A 23150-nucleotide genomic window follows, 5' to 3' on the forward strand; every position below is an offset into this window, starting at 1 on the left:
CTGTTCCATCTTCGTGTCCCAAATGGAGCATCTGATCCTTTTCGTTCTCCAAAATTACTCTGTACAACTGTAGCTCTGTAATGATACAGAGAACAGTGCCAGAGCTGGCACTGAAGGAAATGGGATTCAGTCCTTTGGGGCCAGCCCTGAGCCTCTCTACACAACCAACCACAGCAATGTCTTAAAGAATTGCTGCACTGAGTGTTAGCCTTGCAGGCTTCTCAAATACCTGGGGTTTGGCCTTCATGTTGCCAAAAGTGCACTGGGGAATGTCAGCCACAAAACAAATTCTGTTTGGCTTTGGATAAAAAAGGGGAGCAGCTGGGAAATGTGAGTGGCTTGCTCACGTTCTCCTGGCTCTGCTGATTTTATAACTGCAAGCAGCAGCCAAACCAACTAGAATGTGGTTCTTTCTTAAACCAATCTCAATTTCTTGAATACAATAAATGCTAAAAGAAAGGTGGAGTCTTTAATACATAATGAATATGGATGAACTTAATCCAATGCATAATGATAATCTTATTTGAAGACCTCTGTTTAAAATTTGAAGGGTGCATCTGCTTTGATGTATTTTCTTCCCTGTTTCTTGGTGACTTCTGCTGCTCACCTGCCAAATTCTGCTATCTTGCTCATGTCTTCAAAGCTGGTTATTAAAACTATCTTTAGTTCATTTTGTGAGCAAAAAAAAAAAAAAAGAAGTGCTTTTGCTCATAATATTTTATAGCAGAATCCCACATTATATTTAGGTTTCTTCCCAAACTTTTGAGGAAATAGGATGAAGGAAACAATTTCTGAGCAGTATTTGTAGTTAATTTTGTCCCTGGCTTTTGTATGAGAGGCAAGTGTATATTTAAAAGCACATAATATTGTTTTGTTGGCTTTTTTTAAAGTTGCTTAAAACAACAAATAAAAATAGGTGTTCAAAAGTGACTGGCTTCCACTTACTGCCACTGTAGAGTTTTTGACTCTGACCTGTGTAATTTGTGTGAATATTTTAGGTAAATAGCTCTCATGCTGTTGAGTCTAGATATACTAGTTGATACTTTACATACTGAAAGTACCAGTTTCCTTTTATGTTTGTCCTGTGTTACAAGACTTTTGTTTCTGTTGTCCACTCACTGTGGTTGCTCTTAAGTGTGGAAATAAAATTTTTCAACTTGCTGTTTGTCTGCTTCAGATCAAAATCCTATGACTAGCAAAAATGGGGGGGGTGATTGTGTAGGTGAATTAGAAACTATTGGGGAGATTTTAATTCTTGATGCATGTATGGATTTTTTTTATTGTTGTTGTTTTTGTCTCTTGCAGCCAATAAGAAGAAAGAGAAAGAGCGGCCAGAGATCTCCCTGCCCTCAGACTTTGAACACACGATTCATGTGGGGTTTGATGCAGTCACGGGAGAATTCACAGTAAGTGAAGCTGGAGGAAGAGAGAACTGTGTGGTTTAGCTTATTGCTAGGAGGAGCCAGGGCCCATTAATCTTTTATATATTAATGCTGGAAGGGCTATTACCATCATCTGGTTTGATCTCATTTGAAACACATCTGCAGAGGTTACCTACTAATTCATGCTGAGAGACTGTCAAACTTGGCATATCCCATAAGCTCAGGCTGCCAGCAAACTTTTCCTTTCCTGGTTTTTTGGCTGCTGTGGTCAGCTAAACATGGTATATCTGTCTTCCCTTCCCTTCTCTTCCCCTCTTTTCCCCCTGTAGAGCTGAAATAAGTCTGTAGCATAGTCTGTGTCCCCCAAGTGGGGCTCTGAGAGTTTTCCTTCGGGAGGCACACAGCTGTGTACAGCTGCTTAGGACAGAACATGTATGTACTGCCCTAAGGCTAAATGTCAGATGCTTTTATGTGTGGTGGGCTTTTTTTGTTTATTGATGTGCAAAATACTGTAAAGACAGAGTTGTATTTCATCATCATCATTGTATTTTCACTCTCATTCTGGTTACGAGATAGTATTTCCTAGCAGCAGAAGTTGTTTGTGAACAAGGTGTTTCTACCTGTCTGTAATAATGCTGCTTTTCAGGGACTTTATTCCCCTACCCAGAGTCATGTGCACGCGTGGGTTTTGCATGGCAGCCTCTAGACTTGCCCAGGTTAGCCCACCTGTACTAGTGGGGCATTACCTGAGAGGTGTATCCAGCCTTCCTTCTGAACAGGAGGATAACTTCATTGCTCATGCATCCCAGTCTCTGCCACTTCGTCCATACAAACTGTTATCCCTGCTGGTGAGGAAAGGCACAAGTCTGGCTCTTTTTCAGGTGTGTTTATTTTCTGGCTGAAATTATGTCCCTATAGTGAAATTCTGAACTTCAGATGTGGAGTTAACACCTCTGCTTTCCCAGCTCTGGTTACAGAGGGCACCACACTGCTGTTACCAAAGAGCTCTAGTGCTGCCAGAAGACCCAAACGAGTCTTGCATGTCCATTGTGCTGAAGGCTATGCAGTGTATGTTACTTCTGTAGTCTTTCTTGGGTGTATATATAAGTATGTGAATACCTGTGCCTAAAGGATTTTGTGGTTTGTTTTGTTTTTTTCTTGAGGCTTTTCCCAAAGTGCAGCAACTGGCTCTTCTCCTTTCTGGTTTTTGAATTTTGGTCTGCAGAGGACGTGGGAGTCACCCAGAGACCCAAGAGTGACATTTACATGCCCAAGTGTGGTTTGTAACACAGGCAGTGGCTAGGGACACACACATTCACCACCTCTTTTTCTTTCCTCTCCTCTTCTGTCCTCTTTTCTCCCTGTTTCCCTCACAATACTGTGTAACTCCAAAAACTGGGGCAGAACAGTGACAGGGGGCTTATGTTTTATGCACATTAGACCAGCTGTGTGTTACCAAGGTGCCTCTTCCCACAGGGAATGCCGGAGCAGTGGGCACGTCTGCTGCAGACTTCCAACATCACCAAGTCAGAGCAGAAGAAGAACCCCCAGGCAGTGCTGGATGTGTTGGAGTTTTACAACTCCAAGAAGATCTCCAACAGCCAGAAGTACATGAGCTTCACAGGTACATGGTGATGGTCTCATGTGGCTGCTTTTTCCAACTCTCTGTGGTCAGGGCATGTGGGGCTGCTTCTGTTTAATCGACAAGTAGGTCTCTCTTTTCAAGGAAAATGTGAATGAGATTCCCTGGCTGCTCAAGCACCTTTCTTCCTTTAAAATGCTCTTCTGTTAATCTGGATGCCCTGCATAGCTGCAAAAGAGGATGTCAGAGCTGCAAAAGAGGATGTCAGTCAACTGGCTGAGCCTCCAAAACATCCTTTTTCTGATGCTCACAGCCACAGCCAGCATCTGCAAGGCAGATCCCAGACTTCTGGGACTGGGTTCCCCTGATGAAAGTCCCTGGAGAAAACAGGCAGCTAAATTTTGCACCAGTTTCAGTTTGGAGGGTGGGTGTGGATGTTGCTTTTTGTGTACTTGGGTTGAGAGCCTCTCTGCTCCCATGTGCCATGGTTGAGGAATGGGCCTCAGCTCCCTGGGTGCTTGGAAATTGCTGGCTGGGTTCCTCTAAAAGTTGAAGCTGCCAAGGTTTTGTGCCTCTTTCTATGGGTTATCTGCCCTCTGAAGGACATCTGCAACCACTACTCCTTTTCCTTTCAACTGCAACTCCTTCCCTTTCGAAATATTAACCCCTACTTTGGTTCTTTTAGGGGGATAGAACCATGTCACCAGATCTGGTACTCATTAGGAAGGCTCCAAGCAGGGATAAAAGCACAAATATTCCCCATATGTGCCTGGATAGTCAAATGAGAAGCCCATCAGTTGACTTGTGAGGTCCTCTCTGCTAATCTGCTGTACACCAGGAAGTTTAGGTGGCTGAGACTGAACATTTTGCAGTCAGGAGTCAGCTGCAGTGCCTCTGCTGGGGACTTAGTCCATTGATAATATTTTGTGTACATGGATGGAGGACAATATTCATTCAAGTTTTGCTCTGGGCAATTCCACCCTCTTGCTGCAGGGATTTGTGACCCCTGCATTTGTCTGCATTAATTTACCCTCTGTTCCTGTATCTTCCAGGGTTCAGCTGGTTCTGGGAAGCTGGAGTTAGGGAGCTGAGTTTGGGAGCAGCCTTTTTTCCTGCCTTTTCTAAAGAGAGCTTGTTCCTTGCTCCTCTTCCCAACTTTTGCTGCGTTTATAACTCATTTATAATGGCATTATTATCTGTCTTTCAGATAAATCAGCTGAGGATTACAATTCATCTAATACGTTGGTAAGCCTCACATTCTGCCTTGGGATTAAAAAACTTGCAAAAAGTAGTTAATTACTTGTAAACTTGTAGTTTGCTTAATGTTTTAAAATCTGAACTATGTATATTTGTGTGGTGAGTACATGTTTATAAAAACATGTGTGCTCCTTTCACTTTTTTTTTTCAACTGGTGGGGAATAAAGCAGATGGAAGTAGGATTTATAGTGAATTAGTGAATGGAAATTAGTGAATTAATTAGTAGAAATAGGTCTGTTTTCATAGAAGTTGATCTTTTCCTACACCTAGAATTTGATAACCGCTCTGCTGTCAGGTTTTATTTCTCTATAAACTGTTTTATAACAAAGTTTATTTACTAACCTGTGAGGTCTGATTTACTAAAGCTAATGTTGATTAACCAGACTAATCTCTAGCAGAACAGGAAATAAAAAGTTCTCCTCCTCTCAGCTTGACCTTTACTCAGTCCTTGCCAGGGCAGGCACCACTCCTATTTGCTTTGTTAGGAGACATGAAAAATTTTTGTGTGTGTCTGTGAGATAGAAGAAACAAAACTTTCAGTTTAAGATAGTTCATAAAACCCCACAATTCCCTCAGCTCTTGTTTTCTCATGGCCATGTCATTACCTAGAATTGGCTTGTTCTTCTCCCTTCCAAAGGCGGCTTATTCGGATCTGATCATTTAGGACTCTGGAAAAAGAAACAGAAAATGTTTCTGCCATTGTTCATTATTATACATCATTATTTGTCAGTCCTCAGAAGTTTCAATATCTGAGGTTGGATTTTTAAGTAAATCCTGACAAAAGCAATAGTTACCAGTCTACTGAGATACCCAATGCCCTCCCTCAGGCCAACCTTTCATTTTGGAGATATTCAGGAAATTCCCAGTACATAGTTTTTCCTTGTTGTTTTTGACAAGCTATGTTTTTGTGTTATGTCAAGTGCATTTTGACAATTATTTGTGAGGATGATGATGACTTCAAGTATTTTAGGCTTAGTGAAATACTGTGTTGCTTTCCCCCTCTTTCTGAGGATTTTAATGCTTTTCTCCCTACCACTCTTAGGGAGGTGATGATCCACAAACAGAACTGGTTTAGTTGGTTGAGGACCTTACCAAGTTTATTCTGAAATGTTTGTAGTGTAAAGGATGTAATGAACTTCTAATCCAGTTTCACATGGATAGATTTAGAAGTGACTTTCATTCCTAATCATAGTATTGCAGAAAATTCCAGATAATTTTTTAACCACTCATAAAACTGTTTTTAAACAAAATAATTGTTCCTATTTTCCTATAAATTTTTATGCTGGGAAGTAATTTGAAAAGAGATTTGAAAATATTTTGCCAGATTCTGCTTCCAAAATCTCACATTAATTAATTAGTTCTCAATCACCCTACCAGAGGCAATGTTAACTTGACCTCCTAATTTTTGGAGAAACCATTAAGAGTTTGATGCAAATTCTGGCAGTTAAAGTCTGAACTCTTTATACTGAATGGTCAGGATTTGAAGCAAGCAAAAAGCCCTAAGAGACAGTATAAATAGGGACAGATATTTCCAAACTTGGATGTCCCAAAACTTGCTGGTCAGCTGTGTGGGTGTTGGGAAAGCAGTGAGAGAGCCCAGGTCTCCTCAGGTCCTTGGGAAGAGGATTGCTGTCACTCGGGCAGATGAGGACCTCTGTCTGAACAGTTGTGTCAGGCAGTGTTGGACTGCACATCCATTTCCCATGAAGACCCAGGAACCTGAGGTTTTGAATTTTTCACACACTGTAACTCACCAGCCCGTTCTGATTATTGTTTTTCTGCACTTGCTTCAGTGCAGTCTCTGTTAGGAGCTTAATCCAATGTTTGTGATTTCGTTTATAATGTGTGATTGGGTTTTGATTTTTGCTATTTGTGCAACTCCATGTAGAATGTGAAGGCTGTCTCCGAGACCCCTGCAGTGCCCTCAGTGTCTGAAGATGAGGACGATGAAGACGATGCAGCTCCACCCCCTGTGATAGCTCCACGACCTGAACACACCAAATCTGTGAGCAGAAATTCTTTGTTCAGCCTGCACTGCTGCAATCACAGTCAGGCCTTGACTGTGGCTCTTTGTCCCTCTGCATGGCTTGATGCTGAGCCGTTCTTGGGAGCAGGAGGGAGGCAGTGGGAACCATTCCTTCTAGCAGAGTACCTTAGTGTTGTCACCTGCCCGGTTGTGGGGGCACGAGTCCTTGATTAGTGATGCTAGCTGCTAACAAAGCAGCTATAGAAATGCATCCCTGACAACAACAGTAACAGGATGAATAGAAGTGTTTAAATCTTCACCTGACTTGTGTGTTTTTCCCAACAAAATTAGATATACACCCGCTCTGTGATAGACCCTCTTCCTCCGCCTACCAGAGATGTGGCCACCTCTCCTATTTCTTCTCCCTCGGAAAACAGCACAACAGCACCTGACATGCTGGTCAGGAACACGGAGAAGCAGAAGAAAAAGCCAAAAATGTCAGATGAAGAGATACTGGAGAAATTAAGTATGTTGTTGTTCTCTAAAACAACAGGTCCTGCTGTGTTGGTTTCTCAGAATGTCAATAAGCTGAAACATTTCCCCGTTTTGCGATCCCTTAGCAAAGACATGGGCCCACAGTCACAACACAAAACTGGGGGAAGATGTAAGGGGTGAGCTTGAATTTAGGCTGAACCCCTGTGATACTGGCTGAAGTCCCCAGGGAGCTGCAGATCCTCAAGCTCTGCAAAACAAGCCCTGAATAAATAACATCTATTTAACTAGAAGTCTGAGATCGTTCCACATCTTATTCTGCAGCTCTGAAGCATGAATGATTATATTGCAATGTTAGACATAAGGTGTCTAAAAGATGGAGAGAAAATTAATGCATCCCCAACTTTGCCTTCCACAGTATCATGGTGTAAAGTGGCTTGGTTATTTTTAAGTGCTTTAACATTTTGTGGGTAGCCAAATTGGTGGGTTTTTTCTGAGAAAAATTCATCAAGTCTCTCAGATGTGTCCTCATGTCTTTAACAGTTCCTACCTTCAGCGCAAGTGCTCCTCTGCTGTCTGGTGGTTTTGGGTTATGCTGTGGTATATCCAACAGCTGAACCAGCTCTTTGATGCAATTGATTGCTATCCTCAGCCTGGGCCAGGCTTTGTTAGAGTAGAGCATTTCTAATTCTTTGAACTACTAATCCTGTATTAATTACATCCATGCCTTGCTTGTCAGTTGACTTAAATTGTGTTAGCACCTCTATGATAAAGCTGGCCTCTTTGGTGTCAGGGTATATTTGTCAGTATTTTAGGAGTAAGAGTCTAGTAGTTAGATGAAGACTTAATCTGAGGATACAACTTAAAAAAAAAATTAAAATGTTAAAATGGTATTTGAGTAACTAATTTCTCTAAATAAAGCCTAAATTGACTTGATAGTTTATTAATTGGAACTGCTTGCTGTTGGAAAACTCACACCCATTGTTTCAAAACATCAGCTTCACTAACTCAATTAGCAGGATTTTTGTATCATTAAGGATTCAAGACATTTTTGTGACCAGGCAAGGCGAGCAGCAACTGTGGCAGGAAAAAAAAGTGCTATTCTAATAAAAATACACCCACTTCAGTCATGCAGAGAAGTGCAAGTGCTACTTTTGAGAGTGTTGGGAAGCAGATGTACCTTCTGACACCTTGCTTGCTCCAGGTGTCAGCTTCTATGTGTGGGCTAGTCAGAAAAATGTTATGAAGTTTTAATCTTTAGTCTTAATCTAAGTAAAAATGTCTTTCCACTGAGGGCAATGGAGCTGTACTTGTGCAGACAAGCAGCCTTTGGACATTTTACTTTGACATGTAACTAAAATGATTAAAACCATAAAGCAAAAATATATTTACACATACAAAAGATGTGCTAAATGCTTGCAAAGGTTAAAAGAAAGCTGCTTAATCCCTATCTCTCAGCAGAAACACAGCATTGATGCAAACATTAATGAATTCTCACCTCACTCTTTGGAAGGTAGGAAATACAGCATTAACCTGGGAAAAACTGGCAACTGCCACTTGTCACCACAGCATTTTGTCCAGTCCTTGCCTTGGGGAAACATTTGCAGTCTGAGCTTGTAGCCTGTATTAGGCTTTGAGGGAAAATTTCTGAATATTTGTCCAGAAATACCAGTCCTCAGGGCAGACAGCATTGCTTCTGTAATTGCAGAGTGGGTTTTGTAAAGCCAGATTTCTCTTCCTGCCCTCCTCTCCAAACACGAGTGATATTCCCTACTTCTACCTCTGTCTGTCCTAAACCCTGTGGGTTTGGCTGCTCTCCAGTGGTGCCTGAAAATAGCCTGCTCTTGCTCTGCTTGCTACTGGATTTCTTGGCTTAATGGCCACGAGCAGTTTCTTTGCCAGTATTGATCTGTTTGGGCTCAGCCGCAGACCCTGGGAGAGCAGCACCATATGTTGGCAGCTTCGGGGACTTGCAAGCACCAGCTCGGGTGCTGCTCTGCATCCCTTGATCCTTTTAGCCACCCTGATGCTGTTAGAGAGGAGATTGGCTCCCAGCTGAGCTCTAGAAATTGCTGGCTCTGGTTCCTTCACCCTAAAAAAGGTGTCATTCCTGCCCGCTGTAGGGGAGTTATCAAAATCAGTTTAAGGTTGCAGCCACTTGCAGCCCTGTGCTGTGGAACACCAGGCAAAGTGCTTTTCCCTTTGAGGAAGGCAGTGGGAGACTTTTGGTTTTGGGAGAATGAGCTGAGGTGGTCTCAGGTTGGTCTCCAAAAGCAGAGGGATGCTGGTTACTACTGCTGAAACCTGTGCTGCCTGTCAGGCTCCTGGAAGAGCAGCTCAGCATTGCCCAGGACAGGCAGGGGAGGTTTGGCTCTGGAGGTTTGTCTCTCACTACCTTCTCTCCTGAGCCTTGCAGCCCAGTCACTGGGTCAGTAAATGGTTGTGGTTGTGCTGGTACAAAGACATCATAAATCCTTTTTTTGCTGCTACAAATTGTCATGCTGTAGGTAAATCTTTGACTAGTTTTATAACAGACTTCATGATGATTGAGAACCCAGCCTCCAAATTCAGAGACATTGCAGTGCAGGGACATCTTAGGTCATCCAGGGTGTTAAAGCTGGGAGTGTAAGTAGCAGGTTTCCAACAAATTACTGTTTTTCCATGTGTCAGGCCTGTCTATCCCCATCCTGCACCTAGTAATGACTGCCAGTGAAGGTTAAGTGTTCTTAATGTGTGTGTCCCATCATTTCTGGAGGGAAGTTCCTGATACAGGGGAATGCTGCAGCTGGGATGTGTGTAAATAACTGAGGACTTCCTTGGTGTCCATGTGCCTCTGGATTTCTGATGAGTGGCTCATGAGACAGAGCCTACTGTGGTCAATGGAGCTGTTCTTACAGTTAGCTCTTGTAGCTGTATGAAAAAAGGCCTTGAAAAAATCCTCTTTTTTTGTTTTTTATAGGAAGTATCGTGAGTGTGGGCGATCCAAAAAAGAAGTACACGAATTTTGAGAAGATTGGACAGGGGTCAGTATATGCTTCTTCTCTGTCCTAAACCTTTCACTTCCTTATGCTAAGGAGAATTCACTGAAACCAGGCTAAGTTAGCTTGCTGGAAAGGCTGTTGGGGATACTTTGGCAAGTTTCTTTTGTTTGGTTGTTTATTTGTTTTCTTCTTTTTGTTTTTGTTTCTGGTTGTTTTCCTGGGTTCTACATTCCCCCAAATCTTCTCCTGTTCCTGGCAAGGTCACAGGGACTGGAATTTTTGTGGAATTGTGTTGTAATATAAGAAATTATGCCATTAGATGATCAGGTTGGTAAATACAGCTACAAGCAGGGAAAGAACTGCAAGACCATCTTCAGTGTACAGATTTGCTTCTGAATCAGCTCTTCCCAAGGCATGTGCTGTGCCCCTCTAAGTGAGGTAGGGGAAAGTAGAGGTTGTTGAAGAGACTGTACTGAGGCAAAACACAGATCTGCAGTCAGATCCCTGTGCTGAGGCTCAAACTCCTGTTTTCTTCACTATAATGCCCCATTTGTTTACTTCAGCTGATCCTGTTGTTCTGTTATGTTGGGCATTGTGCAAGCCAGGTTAGTGTGGTCATGCCATTTGAAATGGAATAAACTCACAGTCCTACAGTTTGCTGGTTTAGCAGCAAGGGTTTGGATGACCATAGTGTTCCTTATTAGGAACTTTTCTTCCCATAAATCTTCTGGCTTCTGCCTCAACAACAGTCTTGTCTCAGAAATATTTCAGATGATGTTTACCACTGGAATTATTGCATGTAAAGGAATGGGATTGAGAGCACTTCAGAGAGACAAGTGGGAAGGAACATGTGGTAAGCTCTCACTTTTACTTTGAGACGCTAACAAATAATTTCTTTTTCTTTTCTCTGTTTTGTTTAGAGCCTCAGGTACAGTTTACACAGCAATAGATGTAGCTACAGGACAGGAGGTAAGTGCTGCCAGAGTACTACAACAGTGGATTTTGGATTGTGTCCCAAAAGTTCAAGTTGATGCTACAAAATAAAGACTGTCTTTCAGGGATTCATGACATCTTATTTTTAATGAGGTCTTTATTTACTTACTAATGAGACATGGTTGAGTGGTCTGAGCAGAGAACTGGAAAAAATGACTTCACAAGTTTTGATTACTGAATCATTTCATATTTATAAAGATTCTTTCTGTGACTGCAAAGGCTAGAAGCAAATGTTTGGACTGGGCAGTTCCTCGGTAAAAGTTTCTCTCTTCTCCCCCAAGATTGCTGCCTGTCTCCATACAAGCTCTTTTATTTGCCCTCTGCTCCTTTGCTTCCTACACTTATAGGACTTAAGTTGCATAGAACAGACTTAACTTGCAGACACCCTTTGCCCACTTTACTCTCTGTCCTTGAATTGTGAGACAAGGAATGCCTGTCTTTTCTTTTTTTTCCCCTCACAAATATTAAAAAGTGCCATACTTATATTGCCTGCATCATAAACTAGTAGTGATGGATATGCAGCAACTGTGGAAACCTTTATTTCTAGATGGAGGATTTTTTAAAAGATGAAAGTTTGTGTTATTCCAGATATATTTATGGAAGTCTGCAACAATGTGTGTCTACTTTGCATTTGTACAATGTAAGAGTTATTCACCAGTAAATTTCATGACTGGGCTTTTTGCTGAAATTCTTTCCCTTCCTTTTTCAGTTCCTGAAGAATTAATACACTTTAATTGCAGCCTTTAAGGAAGAGTTCTTACATTTATTTTGAAGCAATGAGAAATTTTATGAGAGGCGGAAGTTCTTTGATAATTTTCTGCTTTCTTTCTGGACCCCTTGGGCGACTCCATTGTGAAAATTTGAACTCTTGTATTACAACAGACTTTTAAATCATTCCCATTACACTAGTGTGTTTGGGCCCTGAATTTTTAAGTCTGCATTTGGGATCACTGAACTTTATAATGCTGTTGCTTGCTCCTTTCTGTGAAGTGCACTGAACTCAGGAGCTCAGTGCAGGGAAACACTGGGAATTTCTTTATCTGCATAAAATGCCTTCCCTTTCTTCTTCATCTTTCATTCTTCTCTCTGGTCTTGTACGAAGAGCAGCCTGGGGTTTTTGGTTTTGTCTTCTTAAAGTACAGCCCACATGAGTACTGTGGAAAAGCAGCACGTCTGTCTGCTCTTGCCTTCTCATGTGTCGGGAATTTTCTATAGTCTTCCCTGCTATACTATCAAAATGCTAATTGTATCCATCTATATTGGCACTCTGTGACTTGTTCTTTTTTAATCCTTGCTTTTAAAATCCTTGCTTTCGTGAGTTCCTGTAGTTGCTGGCTCCAGTCCATTCACCCAGGCCTCTTTCTCTGCATGTAGCAGTTTTGTAAAGCAGTTTTGTAGTTTCACTTCATTTCCTTTGCCTAAATATCGTACCAAAGGCAGTTGAGTTGTAACCTCTATGAGTTATCTCTGCCTCCAGCTGTGCTGAGCAGGTTTACTGATTTGAAAGAGCCTCTGAGGGCCAGGTGCTCTCACAAAGTACTGGTAGTTTGGAAACTTGAATACAAGAGTTACAAATATGTTGTAACTCTTCCTTCCTGCTCTTTGCATACATACATGCAGAGCAGGCATCCTAAAACAGGAAGAAAGTTACTAAACCAAAGGGTTGCAGCTGACAAATCCATCCCTGTTGCCCTTCAGCCATGACTGGACATAAAGCTGACTCCCAATTCATTTATTTTTAGCCTTTTATCTAAACATGGGTGCTTCTCTCCCCCAGTCTTGTTGTGACAAAAGAAATAGAGTTACTACCTTGAAGTACCCAAACATGATTGTGTTATTTTCCCACCCTACTTTAGATTTGTAGAAGCTGCAATTTGCATGGTTGCAGGGAAAAATACCAAAAAAATTTCAGAAACATACAGCTAAAAATAAAATATATAATAATCCTTTCAGAAACAAAAAGGTTTTGACATATCAGTCCATGCCAGAACAAGGAGATCTCTTCTTTGTTACCAAGAAACTGTAGATGGAGATGGCTATCCAGTTGTGACACTAAGGTCCAGTATGAAAACGGCAATTCCCTTTGTTCTTTTTTTCATTAAGTATCATCCATCATATGTGGAAATGGACTGGCTGCAGGAACCTGCAGAGTTATGGAATGGTAATTGAGTAGCTGATGATGAAACAGTGACCTCATGATCCAAAGGTGTTTTTCCTCCCTCATGTGGATCTGGGGCTAAATTGACTGGTACTGGCAGGTTTCTGGGGACTCCTGCAATAATGCTTTACTTGATCTCTTTTCACTGCAGGTTGCAATCAAACAGATGAATTTGCAGCAGCAGCCCAAAAAAGAACTGATTATTAATGAGATCCTTGTGATGAGGGAAAACAAAAACTCCAACATTGTCAACTACTTGGACAGGTATGTCAGTATTTGCAGGGCTCACAAAGGGACACTGGAAAACACTTTCTTGTCAGTGTCTTAAGGATTCCTGGCTCACCTTAATGCAAGTGTAGGACAACCTTACACTGTTTAAAGCATTGTGGGAGTGTGGGTGACCTGGCAGTCTCTCCAGAATGAGAAGAAACAGATATCTGAATCAGTGTTAATGGGATGTCTAGGCTCTCTTCAGAGATGCTGGCAACTAAGGTCCTGTCAAGACTCCATTTTTCATCTCTTTCCTTTGCTAAATTTGACACAACAAACTTGCTGCTTATTTCCTTCCTGTTACTAAAGGAGAAGTAGAAACAGTTTGAAATGTATAATTTCTATTTGCTTTCTTCTTCTTTTCTTCTCCACTGAGCAATGGTGGTGTTCTGCTGCCAGAGGAGCAGGCTGCTTGCAGGGTTAGATGCAGTGCTGTCCCTGTGACTGTCCACTGAGGTTTGTGCACAGTAGTATGACAGCAGTGAGAGTGAATGGTATGTGACACATAACCTGAAGTCTGAGGAGACCTCAGCACAGCTTTGCAGTACTTTAGGGGATATTTTAGAAGAGGGAGAGTGACTTTCAAAAGAGAAACTTTTCACTTTCAAGGCAGATAGTGATAGAACAATAGGGAACAGTTTTCATACAAAAGAGGGTAGATTTAAGTTAGGTATAATGAAGAAATTCTTCCCTGTGAGGGTGGTGAGGCACTGGCACAGGCTGCCCAGAGAAGATGTAGTTTCCCTGGCAGTGTTCAAGGCCAGGTTGGATAGGGCTCTGAGCAGCCTGGTGCCATGGAATGTGTCCCTGCCCATGGTTCCGGGTTTGGAACTAGGTGGCCTTTAAGGTCCCTTTGAACCCAAAGCATTCTATCATTCCATGATGCTGCAAGCCCAGCAAGCAAAAGCGTTTAATGGTGGCTTGAATTCACCATCAACATCACAGTGCTACCTTGTGTCAAGCCTGTGTCACTCACTTGTTCAAATCTAGCTAGCTCCATGTGAGCTGCAGCAAGATTTTTAGTCTGCTGCACTCAGCGTGTGAATGTAGCATTTCTGATGAACCACAGGTTTGCCTTCTTGTAAGGGTAAAGACTGCTTAGATAAGGTGGGCTGCAGACTTTAATCTCAGCAGCTTGGGTTTTTTGGAAGATACAACAAAGGGATGTGACCTAGAATCTCTGGAAATTTGAGGGAGGATTTGCACACTTTTTTTGCTCTGCATGTATATCAGGATCTAATCAGCTGTTTCTTTAATAGGTTTCTTTTGCAGACTTTTAATGTCTTAGCCAAAAGAGGTGGTACTTACAAACTGCAGCAGTTGATTTGCTGAATTTTTGTGGTGCTGTGTCCCATACACAGCTGTAAAGAGCAACTTTGTTGAGGAGACAGAAAGTCTGCTCCTGAAATTTTTCTGACAGAAGTGTGTGTGCAGGGATCTGATGCTGGGCACACACCCTCTTCCTAGAGAGAGGAGAAGAATGTTACCAGTGTAAAATGAAACAAGTGGTTAAGAATTGCAGCTGGGCTAGAACTGTTATTTTCCTCTGGCTCATTAGAGGCTTTGTTTTGACAAAATTGTTTGACAGACAGACTCTTTCCATTAGAGAGCATTGCTGTGTACGTTCACTTCCCTTGTCTAGCCAGCGCATCCCAGCTGCAGCATAGCTCCATGTCCTGCTGTCTTGTTCAAACTTTCAGCAACAAAAGTTGCTCCTTTTCTCCTCCACTTTCACTAATCTTTTTCAGAGAGATTAGCTTTTGTTTGAGTGCTGCACATGGACAGAACAGCAACTGGAATGAACATGGGGGTCCTTGTGCCTATTATGCCACTTCAGCTCTGCAACTGCAGGATTCTGTTGCTGGGGAGCTGTGTCCCTCTTGCCCAGCCTAAATGTGCTTGTTCTTCCCAAGTGCTGAATTAAGCTGATATTTGGATGCCACTTGCTGGCTTTTGCCGCCTGCTGAAGGAGGTGGAGAAAGGATGTGCTGATCACTGTGGGGCCTGGTTTCTGCTTTGTGGTTTTGTTACAGTGTCTGCCCTTCTGAGTCCCTAATGGGAGCTGCAAGGTAGTTATTGCCATAAACCAGCTCTCTCAGCTCCTGCCCTTATGCAAGGGTTTCCTGTGCTTTGTCCTCTGTTAATTGCCTGGCCTACTTGCTTGTGGTTAAGCAGCTTTTCTGCTGCAGCTGTAGTGGCCAGTGTTGCACAAAGGTGTGCTGTGATATTTAGGATAGTGACGTGGCCTAATTCAGCTGTACTTAGGAGCTGGATTTAGAAGCATCTGGCTCTGAAGACAGTGACATCAGTCTTCTGTACGGACAAACAGCCACTTGTGCTGAGTTACCTGCTGGAGGTGCCAGAAAGAGGCCCTCAGAGCCCTGCTTCTAAACTCAGCCATCTAAACACAGGCATCAGATGCCCAATGCTTGGCAAAGCAAACTCCTGCCCTTTAGGTTTGTTCTGAACAGTTCCTTAACTTAATAAACCCCCAAATAAGTGGTAGCCTTGTTTACCCCAACCCCAAACTGTAGTAAGGATGGATGGTCAGTGAATAAAGCTGAAGATGTGAGACAGTCATGTTACAAGAATACACTGGTTTCTTTCCAAGCTACATTCATGTTTGCATGTTGGAGGCAGGTTACTCGTGCAAAATTCTGTAATAAATGAACTTGCACTTTTGGGCAACTCCAAATTCCATCAATTTCATCAGTAAAGAATGTGTATTTGTGATGGAGAGGGCTTGGTGTACAGCTTCCTAAGGTATCTAAGTGGAGGCTGAGGAACACCTTACGGGATCAGACGTTACCTGCTCTTGCAGATGGATGAAGAGAAAGCTGTAGATTTCCTCACAGATTTTCATCAGGTTTTTCTTACAGCCAGCTTGTTCTGGAAGGTGACTGTGGGTGACAATATGTGACACCGTGCTGTGCCTGATGTCACATCACAGCAGCGTGTAGGTGTATGGGCTTCCTGGTGGTGTCTCTAGAACTGCTGAGAGAGTGGGTTTGAGTCATGCCTGCAGTGGGCAGCTCAGTAACTAAGACTGGCAGGAGAGTGGAAAGATCCCTGAGACAGTACCACCCTGGAATGACATTCCTTTGGTGGCAGCTGGCAGAGAGCCACTGTTAAGTTCCCCTCCCTGTGTGTTATGTCAAATCTATCAATTATTGAGTTGCCAGGATCTTGGCACGTGATTGTGTCTGCTCATGGCTCAGCTTTGGTTTCACAGTGTGGTTCTTGGCTCGCTCCGTCTGTTTTGGCTGCAGAGAGATACCAGCTTGCTCCCAGCATGTGGAACCTGAGATTGTCATGCAAAGAGCCCATTCTGCCCTCATTCTTACAGTCAAGTGCATTTGAGCTGCAGAGAGTGCTACTGGCAGTAAAGGGAAACCTTGTGATGTCCATGGTGGGTGATGTGTTGAGAGGGTGCTGATAAAATCTGCAGAGAGCCTGATTTGGCAGAAGTGAAGAAGTAGCTGTGGCATAGGGGAAGGAAGGAAGAGTGTGGATGGAGTTGGGCTTTCAGAGCCCAACAGCAGGTAAATGACCCACAGAGTTAGCAAGAATGCTTCTGAAAGCAGTCTTGCTGCTCCTCTCTCACTCAGAGGGGCTGCTCTGCAGGTGGTACTGCCATTGCTGGGGTCTGTAATGCTGGGAAGGAAAAATGCCAGTGCATCAGCTTCATGGTGGAGTTTGAGACCCTTCTGCTGCAGGAGCACAACCCTGTGCCCTTGGGCTTTGTATCCTGGAAGAATCTGCAGATGGCACCTCCCTACACAGTCCTCAGCATCAGCAAGCCAAGACACCCACTTTGTCTCTGGAATTGAAAGCTGTCCATAACTATAACACTACTGTCATCCAGGTGTAGCTCAGGCCATTATTACTAGTTAGGGGGATTTTTTTTCATCAGCTTAGTGTTGTCAGTGTGTCCTTTGGGTGTAAATACCACATCTTGCTCACTCCTGTGCTGTCTCACTCATCTCTGTCTACTTTCCATGCCAAGCTTAATGGCTTCTTTCTCCTTTACTGTTGCTTTCTACCTAGTTGTTCCCTAGTACCTATCCCAGCTTTTGTATTTGGTTCCTGCCAAATCCATTCCTCAGTAGGATCAGTGTTTTATAGCAAAGCAAATGTGTCCTTGATGAACTCTAATGCCAGATGAAGCTTTTAATTAGATTCTCTGCACTCTCACTTTTGACTCATCTGTCCACTCACTTGAAAAATGAGAGGATAGGCTGAAAAGGTGGGTTTTCATACTGATGATTCCTTTCTTCAGGAATGTGTCATCCTGATGTATTTATTTGTCATGGAAGTTTGTGTTGATGGGCCCAAAAAGGGGCAGAAATAGTTGGTGGTTTTTTTGGGTTTGGTTTTTTGTTTTCCTTTTTTGGTTTTTGTTTTGTTTGGTTGGTTTTTTTTTTAATTCTTCTTTGTTTGTTTTTAATGAGTTATTGCTGAGGTCTTCATCTCCTGTCTTCCACTTTTAAACATGGGTACACACACACTCAGCAGAGAGGAATATCCCAAGTGACTTGAGAAAAGCCTCTCTCATCTCAGCTGTCTCCTCCCCATCTTCCTTTTTTAGAAAAGACCTGCCTTTTGGGGGTTTCCTTTTCTATTTTAAGTCTTTAGAGCTGCTGTTTTTTTTCCAATAAGATGTACTCTTTTGCCTTCATGAATGGTTCTGAAATTTTCAGACCAAATCACAGGCTGGTTTGATAACATGGAAAAGTTTGAGGTGATTTTCAAATGCAGGATGCTTAAAAAAGAAGTGCTCTTTCATGATTTGTTGTGGGTAAGCATCTTTTGTGTCACCCAGAACTGTCCCTGGGCTGAGGCAAAGAAGTCAGTTGCTTAGGACAGCAGGATGCCAGGAGTAATGAAACAGCCCCCAGCCACCTCTTCCAGTGCAAGAGCCCTCAGAAGCCATTGCTGTGTGCCAGATATCTGGGTTGCATGCTTGGACTCCATCCTTGAGTAGGAGCTCTTTGCCTTCTCTCCCAGCAGCAGGAGCAGTGGTAAAGTCAGATCTGCATCCTTTCCGTGGCAGCCATACTCAGCCTTGCTTTTATGGACAAGAAACTTGTAGCCAGCTCTCCCACTACATCTCTCCTCATCATTCTGCACTCACCCTTCTCTTTGGTCATTCAAGTTGTGATCGGATGCTCCCATGCACAGAAAGTACCAGGAGCACATGGTTCCCCAATACTGTTAAAAGCAGCTCTTGTTTTTATTTCACTTGTAAGAGAGCTTTACAACCCTGTGCATTCTGATTTTAAAATCTGGGCTCTTCAGTTACCTTGTAGGAGAAGAGCTCTGGGTGGTGATGGAGTACTTGGCAGGAGGTTCCCTGACCGACGTTGTGACGGAGACCTGCATGGATGAGGGACAAATTGCCGCCGTGTGCCGGGAGGTGAGGCAGCACTCGGAGGGAGCTCTGGCTGGGCATGGAACATGAACTTCCCACAACCTCTCACTGACTCCATGGAAATGCTTCCAGCTTCTGTAATGTGGCAGTCATTCTTTTAGAGGGTGGATTTCACCTCTGAGGATGCAGCATACAATGCTAATGCAAGCCTCATGTTTCACCCCAGGGGCAGGAACTAGAGTGGGAAATGGGGATGGGATCCTCTTGGTTTTGTGTGTTCTTCAAGTCTTTTGGGACTAACCTGTCCTCCTAGGACCTGATGATCACAATGTGACATCTCTCTGTGGCCCTGCACATACTGAATATATGAAAGGTCGTAACACTTACTACCAAAAATGCACAGTCTGTTTGAGTCCTTCAGTTGGCTAATTGTGACTGGTGAATCATTTCATGCACAGTAAGAATATCTCAATTATTTTTCAGTGTCTCCAAGCCCTGGAATTTCTGCATTCAAACCAAGTTATTCACAGGGACATCAAGAGTGACAACATCCTGCTGGGAATGGATGGCTCTGTCAAACTAAGTATGCAGGGAACATTACTGCTGATGATTTATCAACCTGTGCCAGTTATCTGCTCTGGGCCAGGCATTTTGGGGAGATGGGTGTTTGAGGTGCTTGATACTGTCATGGACGAACAGGCTGTAGAAATGCTACTGTAGATATTTCGGTGGCATTTGTTTTAATGGAGATTGGCAAACACAAATCCTTGTGAACTGATACCAGACTTGAAGTGAGGCTTGGGCTTCACTTAGCTTTGGGCCATCTGTTTATGTGAACTAAAATAACAGTATTTTAATGCCACTCCAGTCCAGAAAGCTGGGTTGGAAGGTGTAAAGCTAGAAGTCTTTATTTATGAACAACCTCTTCAGTCTGGAAAATACTGCAGGTACTCAAGGGGCAGGGGAAGTGGAGGGAGAATTGAAAACTGTGTAACTAGAAATCATTTAATTGATGCCAACCCAGACTGGAGCCTAAATGTTATTTCCTCCTTGTGGTATTGCTAGTAATGAAAATCTTGAGACTGTTCTGCCTGTCGGGTGCTAAGGTAGCTGTCATTGCCCATGCAGAGATAACCCTGGAAACCAGTGAATTATCATCTTCCACCTATAGCTTTAACAGAATGGTGCTCCCTTTTTCTTCCTCTCAGTTCTGTTGGCTAGCACCCAATAGGCATAAATAAATCTATTTTTGTTGGCAGCAATGGCAGATATGACTCAAAATTCACAGAGTGCAGATATGCTGAGTAAGGTGGGGTTTTTTGCTCATAATTTGCTTTTTAAACTAAAGCTGAACTTTGATAGAGCCAGGTCTCAGGAGCATTAGCAATTAATAACTGACGGGGGCCAAAGTGCTCTATTCTTATGGAGTAGCTTCTTTAAGCACAGTGTGCTGGTGCCAGGCTGTAGTTTAAAGTTAGAGAAATCCCTGTGGATATGATGCAGTAACCTTCTGGATCTGAGCTGCTTGTTGGCTCTGCTGGAAATTTGCCCTGTTTATGAGCCATATGTCCTTTCCTGCTATTTACCCTTGATGAAAACTCAGCTTGGAATCAGTTTAATTTTCATAATTCTCCCTAAAATTAGACCTGTGATGCCATAGGGGGTCAGGATGGGCAGTGCATCTTGCTGTGTTGATTCTGCTGGGCTCACAAGAACAGATATCATTTTCTTTTGGTGAGCCAAATACAAATAAAACATAGGGTGCAGCAGTCTTTGTATGAAGGCCCTCCATATTTCTCTCTGTTCAAAGAAAATAATCAATATAAATTTAGGTACTTTAAATTTATTCTGAACACTCTTTGCTCTATAAAATAAATGCAGCTTGAGGGATGATATGTCTACAGGGGAAGTAATACCCTTGGATTGAAAATATCACCAGAGAGTGCAGCGTGTGGTCTGGGGGGTGTATCTAGATCAGACTTGCATTAATTCCTGTTTTCACATACCCACAAGGGTCTTTAGACCATATATTACATTGTGTGTAACATCTGTGTAATGCTGCAACACAGGTGAGTGTCTTAACTTCTGCGTGTGGTTATTTCCTGATCCCCATCTTTCACACAGACAAATCAGCAGCTCTAGAATCTTCATGGCCTCAGAGAGCCCGATTTAAAAACTTAGCTCTAAACATCATCTTCTGTGTTAGCCACAAAACCACTCCTCCTGTCACGGCAGCAGCAGCACACCTAACAGTGCAGCAGGGTGAAGTGTACTGTAGCTCTGGTGTCTGTAAGGGTTGTTTTTGGAGAAACTTGCTGATTCCTATGTCTCTTCCCTCCACCCTATTTTAATTTTGCAGCTGACTTTGGCTTCTGTGCCCAGATCACTCCTGAGCAGAGCAAGCGCAGCACCATGGTGGGCACGCCGTACTGGATGGCCCCGGAAGTGGTGACGCGGAAAGCTTACGGGCCCAAGGTGGATATCTGGTCTTTGGGGATCATGGCCATCGAGATGATCGAAGGAGAGCCCCCCTACCTCAATGAGAACCCTCTGAGAGTAAGAGAGTGCTTTTCTCCTCAGGTCTTCACTAAGCTGCTGGTGGAGCTGAGCTCATGTGAATCCCCTGGTGTGGTTTCATCACCTCCAGCCGTGTCTAACTCAAATGATCCTATGGCCTCCTTACATGTCATAGTGAGAAAACTGAGATAGTCTTACTAAAAAGCCATTGTTTGCTCTGGGTAGCAGAGGTGTGGGTTCTTCTATGAGTTAGATCATGCACACTCATAATTTCCCACTTTCTGGGATGCTAATAGAGGCAGAAGCTCTACCTTAAGGCAACAATGCAGTCATGTCTCGAAACTTTCTACCCTGGGAATGAAAGAATTCTCCTGTGAGCAACCTGGTGTAGTGGAAGGTTCCCTGCCCATGGCAGGGGTATTGGAACTAGGTGATCTTTAATGTCCCTTTCAACGCAAAGCATTCTATGTTTCTGTGATTCCATTGAGTTCTATTCTAATAGGAGCTTTTTCCTACAGGCAAATTTTTCCTCCTTGCATGCTCCAAGTAAAATTCAAAGTGTAATAAGCCTTTAGACAGGGCTTAAGCCTCCTGATGTCTTTCCTTTGTTTAATTATTAACAAAAGGAGATATGCTGTCAGCATGTAGGGACATCACTGCTCTTAATATAAGCCAGGTTTATGGCTTTTTCCCCAGTTACATGGGTTGGAGGGATCTAGAAAAATTCTGTTTAATTTTTTTCCCATCTCTTGCATTGGAGGGGATTTCTGGGACAGAAGTGTAGCAGCCAAGAAGACTATAAGGAATAAAACGGTGCTGAGTTAAAGTAACAATACTTTGGCTTCATTTAACTCAATTTATGCCAATTCCCAGGCTACCAGACTGCTCCCATGGGACGTGTTGAGTGATGTGCTCAAAAAGCCTGTATATTAGCAAGTCTCTGACAGATTTCTGTTTCTTTTGAAAATTAATCCAGGAAGTTTCTCACATGAAATCCTGAAATGGATGAATTTTGAGTCTCTTGATTCTCAGAGGAGGATGTATGTGACTGCTTTATCCCCAAGCAGTAGCAAAACTGCTTTTTTCCTGCAGGAAAGATGCCCAAGGGTCTGCTGGGCATCCTTTGTGAGGAGCCAGCTGCATCTTTATAGTGTTGATGTTTTAGGCCTTGTGCACTCAGGCAGAGTACAACAGAAAAAAATCTATTTAGTCAGGGTTACCTTCCCATGAGGATATAGTCATTACAGGAGTAGTGATAGAGTTGTGCCAGTTAACTTCCTTGTATAAACAAGGTCTGGAATGTTAGTTTTGTCCTTGTAATCTCTTGAGAGGGCTGCAGGATCTCAACCCAGATTACAAGGGTAAAACAATAAAGGATTGGATCTCATCCACAAAAAAATAGGGCTGGCAGCTATTCTGTTTGCTGAAATGTTGGCATTGATTAGTGACCCTGATAAGGTGGGGTTTTTTCCTCCCTATTGAACTGTGGGGAGGGAGAGGAGAAATGGGTGTCTCTAATCCAGAGATGGAATCTAATCTTCATAACCTCCTTTTTCCTGGGTGCTTGTTTTTGTCTCAGGCCCTGTATCTCATTGCTACTAATGGGACTCCAGAACTGCAGAATCCAGAAAAGCTTTCACCCATATTCCGAGACTTCTTAAATCGCTGTCTGGAAATGGACGTGGAAAAGAGAGGCTCTGCAAAAGAGCTGCTACAGGTATGTGATGGGGAACAAGACTGGAACAATATAATCACACAATCCTGAATGAGGCCAGGCTTAGGGGTGCGATCTTGTTTGAGGTCTTAAATACTGCATCAGCTGAAAGCACAAAGGTAAGGTAGCCTCTCAGGGGAAAAAGGCAACTGAAAACCACAGCCCACAAAGAAAAATCTATAATAAAGTGATAACAGACTGCTCCCTTTCCAGTACTGGCTACTGGCAGCAGCTGTGCAGCGTGTTCTGTGTCCAGACTCAAACCATAGCTGTGTCCCAGGCCTGCCAGATGCTGAGCCCCCCTATTCCCGTGGTTTCTTCATGTGGCTGGCCATGACATCTGTGTGTGTTGTCTTGTCACGCTTGTTCCAATCTGGACAGCAGGAAGGCTTCTAGCCATCAGGTATTTTGGCTGTCTGCTTTTGGCAGGAGGGATCACTAAGCTCTTTGAAGTGTTCATGGCTTCA

General features: G+C 43.0%; 1 protein-coding gene across 4 annotated transcripts in view; it reads left to right on the plus strand.

Moving 5' to 3' along the window:
- PAK1 (p21 (RAC1) activated kinase 1) overlaps positions 1–23150 on the plus strand; it is a 76809-nt gene that overhangs the window by 46908 nt on the left and 6751 nt on the right. For all 4 annotated transcript variants that reach the window (XM_031062279.1, XM_031062277.1, XM_031062278.1 and 1 more), the window contains 12 exons: positions 1306–1406; positions 2859–3006; positions 4172–4209; positions 6110–6226; positions 6539–6713; positions 9639–9702; positions 10581–10629; positions 12963–13075; positions 18380–18497; positions 18936–19035; positions 20812–21008; positions 22549–22686. In XM_031062279.1, the coding sequence (XP_030918139.1) occupies positions 1306–1406; positions 2859–3006; positions 4172–4209; positions 6110–6226; positions 6539–6713; positions 9639–9702; positions 10581–10629; positions 12963–13075; positions 18380–18497; positions 18936–19035; positions 20812–21008; positions 22549–22686 (1358 nt within the window). The remainder of the gene's footprint in view (positions 1–1305; positions 1407–2858; positions 3007–4171; positions 4210–6109; positions 6227–6538; positions 6714–9638; positions 9703–10580; positions 10630–12962; positions 13076–18379; positions 18498–18935; positions 19036–20811; positions 21009–22548; positions 22687–23150) is intronic.

Source organism: Geospiza fortis, unplaced genomic scaffold (assembly GCF_000277835.1).
Source record: "Geospiza fortis unplaced genomic scaffold, GeoFor_1.0 scaffold286, whole genome shotgun sequence".
NCBI lineage: Eukaryota > Metazoa > Chordata > Aves > Passeriformes > Thraupidae > Geospiza > Geospiza fortis.